This window comes from Daktulosphaira vitifoliae, unplaced genomic scaffold, assembly GCF_025091365.1.
Source record: "Daktulosphaira vitifoliae isolate Bord-2020 unplaced genomic scaffold, ASM2509136v1 Scaffold_2, whole genome shotgun sequence".
Classification (NCBI taxonomy): Eukaryota; Metazoa; Arthropoda; class Insecta; order Hemiptera; family Phylloxeridae; genus Daktulosphaira; species Daktulosphaira vitifoliae.
This window is the reverse complement of record NW_026099573.1, coordinates 44,687,739-44,693,687: the sequence shown is the minus strand read 5'-3', so window position 1 is coordinate 44,693,687 and position 5,949 is coordinate 44,687,739. Positions and strand designations below refer to the sequence as shown.

At 23.4% G+C, this 5,949-nt stretch overlaps 1 protein-coding gene across 9 annotated transcripts in view; it reads left to right on the top strand.

Annotated features, from left to right (window-relative positions):
* The window catches only part of LOC126899262 (uncharacterized), a 14,417-nt gene extending 9,088 nt beyond the window's left edge, over positions 1-5,329 (top strand). For all 9 annotated transcript variants that reach the window (XM_050673965.1, XM_050673972.1, XM_050673970.1 and 6 more), the window contains 6 exons: positions 591-654; positions 734-810; positions 3,115-3,150; positions 3,834-3,854; positions 4,937-4,969; positions 5,193-5,329. In XM_050673965.1, coding sequence (XP_050529922.1) covers positions 591-654; positions 734-810; positions 3,115-3,150; positions 3,834-3,854; positions 4,937-4,969; positions 5,193-5,243 — 282 coding nt within the window. In that variant the 3' untranslated portion in view covers positions 5,244-5,329. The remainder of the gene's footprint in view (positions 1-590; positions 655-733; positions 811-3,114; positions 3,151-3,833; positions 3,855-4,936; positions 4,970-5,192) is intronic.
* The last annotated feature ends 620 nt before the right edge of the window (positions 5,330-5,949 follow it).

Here is a 5,949-nt window from a genome sequence, read left to right as displayed (position 1 = left end):
AAAAAAAAAAAAAAAAAAAAAACTTTTGTTAACACATATTTTACATTTTTTTTTTTTAATAATTTGCTATTTATTTTGAGTCTATTTTTTTTTAATAAAACTATTTCTTTTTATACAGTGTGTATCTCTATGTAATAAACACTTCAAATATAGGTGTTAACATTAACTGTGCGGGCGTCAAATTTTTCTCCACAAGACAACTATATCGACTAACATTTCATAAACCCATGTTATTATCGATAGCTAAAAAATAACTTTTTCTAATAATATTATTTATTATTACATTGCTTGATAAAATATTACATAAAATAATACATTACTCAGCAATAGGGGACACGTGCCTCTGTACCCCCTTCTAAATACGCCACTGTATATAACTAACAAAAGCCAAAAAAAATTATTATTTTAAGAAAAATTAAGTGGCTAGTATTAGATTTACTCAGTATTTTTATTACTAACTTAAATGTTTTAATGTTAAATTAAAAATAATACAAACAATATTGAAGTACTCAATTAAATTACATTTTTTTTTTATGGTTTTCGTTAAAAAAGTGATTTCTTTTTTATTGTATTTTTTTATATATATTTAGATATTTGGCGAAAAAGAAAATACTGTATATTACGGCTATGGAAAAAAATCATTTGAAACTAATGGTAAAATGACATAAATTTGAAATAAATATAAATAAAAATAACACTGTAACTTTCTTTTTTTGTTTTTTATGAATTATAGAAGAAGGTCAAAAAAGTTTACAAGAATATATTGCAAATTTTGATGACGATGAAATTATTCTCTTAAATCCAATTGAAGTATTATTTTTATAACATTTAATTTTATTAGACTATTAAATTTATGTTTCGCCATTTCAATTATATCACTATTCTCTGAACTTTTGAAATACCAAATTAAAAAATTTCTATAGCATTCATCTAATGAATAAATAACACAAGTCGAAAAAAATATGAAATTTTTAAGCAAAATTTAAGATTAAATTAATCTAAAGTTAAGGTGTCTGGGTACCGACCGCTTTTTAGTCAAAAACAACCCGTTTTTGTTCCATCAGTACGACGAAACTACTGATGCGATAAGAATTCTGAAAACATATCTGAATTCAGCATCATGTCACTTAGGTATCGGTCAGGCCATATTTTTGAAATTTTGATGTTTTTAATCCTTTAGTACAGTTTACATTTTCGAATAATTTTAAAATTTTCAAAATAAATTTTTACGTTGAAGGAATCACAATTTCGAAAAAGTGGCCTGACCGATACCTTAGTGACATGATACTAAAGTCAAATTTGTTTTCAGAATTCTTATCGCATCAGTAGTTTTATCGTACTGATGGATCAAAAACGGGTTGTTTTGTACGCTCAAACTAATGGTTTTCAAACAGTAGTTGTTTATATTTGACATGCTCGTGCATTATCCGTAGCAGCTATTTTATTGCCCATAGAGTTGCATATAATACCGACTGCCTAAAAATAGTTACAAATGTATACTTGATATTATACCCGTATATATGATATTTGATTATTTGCAAAGCTATCATTGCATATTAAGAAACAAATTTTGTTGTTATATTCCTATATAAGTGTCGCTAAAAGAATGGGGAGTCATAAAAAAATATCGCTTTCAAAAAAATAAAATAAAAATAGAGGTAATATATTAAAATTATATAAGTGGGGTAAAAAAAAAAAATCTTGTGAGGTACGTATAAATTAAAATAATTTTCATACACTTTCTTAGTTTCGATAGAAAACTGAGAAAGTAATAGTTTTACTATGATGTGTTTTTTGCTTGTGTCTATCTATATCTATACCTACTGGATTGTAATTGTTCAACGATATGCTAAAAGATGAAAAAATATATCTTGTTGATGTATTTAGCATTATATTTTAATAATTTTCTTTTAAATCTGACACAATAACGTGTTTTTCTCAGTCGCACACTATGTTATCAAACTAAATCTAACACTAAGTAACTGATGTTTTTGACTTCCCAAAAGAACAGGCTTATAAAACTTAAATATTTTAGTGTGTAAATAATGTAATTTTATAAATTGAATTCTTATAATTAAAATTAGTTTTTTTATAGTTTTATAACTTCAAAATAATCGACGTAGAACTCATATGATTTAACTTGTTTTTTATAAATATTTAGCTTTTCTTACTCGTCGAAAATAAATAGTTTAATTATTTTTATAATCAATTAAAACTTGAAATCATGACGTGTCTATAAGTATTTACAGTGAGGCTGGTGCTAAATTATAGTTTTTATACTATATAAAATAAAATATTTCAACAAACCTATTATATCTAAAATTAAATATTTAACTGCTTAAGATCATATTGAAATATTTATTTTCATTAAATTTTTAATTATTAAAATCACTCTATTGAAAAATTAAGTTTTTTGAAATATGACGTTGAAAAGAGTAAATAATATCTTTGTATTTAATTGAAACATGAAAAAAAAATCTCAATCTAATTAATATTTAAAAGAAAATCTAGTGTTTATCGTTTAATCATTAAAAAAAAAAACAAAGTTTGAAATGTAAATTTATAATTTTTCTAGTAACAATAAATTACTTTGATATTCAATATATTTAGGGCCGTATTACAGCCTAAACTGACAAGTCAGCTGCCTTATTTTGATTATTATATTATTATTATATTGATATGTCAGATAGCCATATTTCTTTTTCAATAGATACTCGGATAATGTTTTATTTAATATTACACGAAAGTGGAACCGATGCCTATATATGTCGGGGTTGGATTGATCTACCCATTGATATAAAATAATGGTAGTTAGGAAAAATTATACGGAAGCTTACCCTATAAAATTCCCGTAGAAAATTTTTTCTAACATATAACTTTCAGAACTCTGTTTGAAAACTATACCAACTCTTCCTATAATAAATTTCTAAATGTGTTACTGAAGAGAGTCACAAATTTGAGGACTGCCTAGGGTTCCTGAGACTATAAGTCTAGTATTGATTATAATATGTTTTATACTATAGTACTATATATTATTTTATGGAACATATCGAGTTTTATCTAAAATTATTTCGTAAAATTAAATTAAATTTAAATTTAAAATTTTATTTTTAGTATGAAAATAGTTTGGATTCTGAGTCTAATAAAGAGGTATTTTTATTATGTTTTAAATGTTAAATTAAAGATAAATTACCTAAATTATTTTCTATGTTATTTCAAAGAACTAGTTTTTATTATTACAACATTAAATTTCTAATAAGAAATACAAATTTCTGCTACCAGAATGAGCAGTATTTTCACTAAAGAAAAATACTAAAATGATCAGCTTTATATCTATTTATTTCCGAATTTACCATACTGCACAGCGTGGTGACCCTCTTTCACATGATTAAGGGTTAAAGCTGTTTTTTGGCTAGGTCAATAATGGACGAGACAGGTATTATGGCCAATTTAATCCAAAGACCAGACACCACCATTGAAAAAATCACAAGAAATTAGGAACCCTGGAAATCGAACCCGGGACCCCGTACGCTGAAACATACGTTTATACTCACTAGGCCATTTTTACAAAAAAATTATAAAATAGGAGTACAAAAAAAAAAATAATATTTTCTAGGTGAGAATAACAGCTTACTGTAATATTAAAATAAATGTATTCATAATAGTCAATTGTATAGAGAAATTAATAGCAACAATATTAACATATAAAATTAATTTAGAGTGTCTTAAATCTTTAAAATTAGTGAATAGTTCATAATTTTATTTTTTGTGTAATAATTAATTATTTGCTTGGTTATTAATAATTATACTAATTTAATTAATTTTTTTCTTAGTTTATACAAGATTTAGATGATGTAAGTATATGAGCAAAAAAAAAACAAATGTTCTATTTTTTTAAATTTTAGCTGATATATACTCTAAAACTCTGAGAAATTAATTTTCAACAAAAATTTAACATTATTGTATGCTAGACTTTTTTAATATTTACTGTTTTATGAAACAACAAAAATTGCAAACAAAACTCATATATTATAGAAATTTAAGTTGGGAAAAATTTAATTATAAATTATGTTAAGAGTTCAATTTTTAAAAATCATCCTACTTATAAATTTAGTGTTGACTTAATTTTAAAAAAATTATAATTTAAAGTATTATGCAAACATAACAGTTATACAAGTTATAAGAATTTTACATGTAGTTGCTCACTTCCTTTCAGCAAGAGCATGTGATGTAGGTGAAGAGTTCTTAAAAATGAAACAATCCTATAAGTATTCTTAAACTAATATTTAGTAATTCATTTTACCAGTACTAGAATATTGGAATAATTTTACTTAAGTTCTTTTTAATTATATTGACTAGCAAATTGATTAAAATTAATATTTAATGATTTACTTAGTTCAACAGCTACATTTGGGCAGCTTTTTATATCACAGGACTTATTACAATCTGATTTAATTGCATTGATATTTTTTTATACCTCGTATTATAATCATACTTACAAGTATATAGTCATTATTTTTGTAAGCTAGTAGTAGTAAACATCTCAACATAGTCATACTCTATCAAAATTAAACATATTAATAAATTTGTATGTTAGTATAAAGTTATTTAATATAAATAAAATGGTTATAACTCCCTCAAAACCCCACCAAATTGCATCATAACAATTACTTATTATTACTATTAAATATTCATTTAAATATCAAACTGTAAAAAAGTGATCGTGAGATACACTGCTCAAGAAGCGAATATATTTAATAGTTTGAAAAACTTGACTTATTTAAAATTTTTCATTACAAATGAAATTAATAAGTTATTTTACACTATTATTAACGCAAATTTTAGTAATAAAAATGTTCATTTACTTAGTATTAGATTATATTCCATAATTATTAAAGAATTATTTAATTTTAATTAATATTAAATATTATTTAAGATTTATTACGACTCAGAATGGTTATCAGAAGAGGTAAGAACAAAAAAAAATTTTAATTATTTAAAGAAAATACAAAAACAAAACCTATTTAAAATGAACTCATGTTTTATAGTTTCAGTTATTAGATAGTTCTTACTTAAAGTTATACATATTTTTAATACTCTTGATTTTTTCATAGTTGAAATCCTATAAGATATTTAGTATAAAAATCTCAAATAAAATGTACATGTTCTTATTAATTGTATTTTTTTTCTAGATTTCTGATCAAGAACTAGCCAATTTCGAACTTGAAAACTTATCAATCTAACCTAAAGAAACGTGTTCGATTAAGAAAAAATTAATTGAATATTTTAATGTATTTAAATTAGAGGAAAATAAATATTTTTAAATAAATTATAATCTAAATTAATAATTTGTCATGAATGATATAAACTTTACATTGCCATCTCATATAGGAGAAAGAAGAAAAAAAATGTCTGTTGCTATGTAAAACAACAATTTAAAATGAGCCATTTTTACCCAAAATGCTATAAATTTAGCTTTAATACCCAATAACTACGCGAAATCAAAATTTCAGATAGTTTTTTTTCATCTCAAAGTACATTGTATTAGTTTTATTTCGATGTATGTTTAAAAAAAAGACAGTTTATTCGGAACAATATTAAAAATTGAAAAAAATAATTTTGATATTATTTATATCAAAGTATTTGGCCTCCTAAATACTTTGGTTAATGATTGGATTTTCAAAAAAAATATGTTGTCGGCAAGGTAACTTGTTGAAGTATTATCAATACGAATTTCGCAATAAATAATCCAGTTTACAAAAAGTTATTTCAATATAAAGTGAAAATTAAAAATATTAATGTTTTATAACAATTGTAATGGCTTTGAACATTATCTTCTTACGGGTATTTTAGGGAATTTTTAGGTACTATTTGTGATATTTTGACGTATTGTTAAGTTAAATTGGTCCGGAGTTATCGTGTATAATGACACAAAAAAAAAAAAAAAAA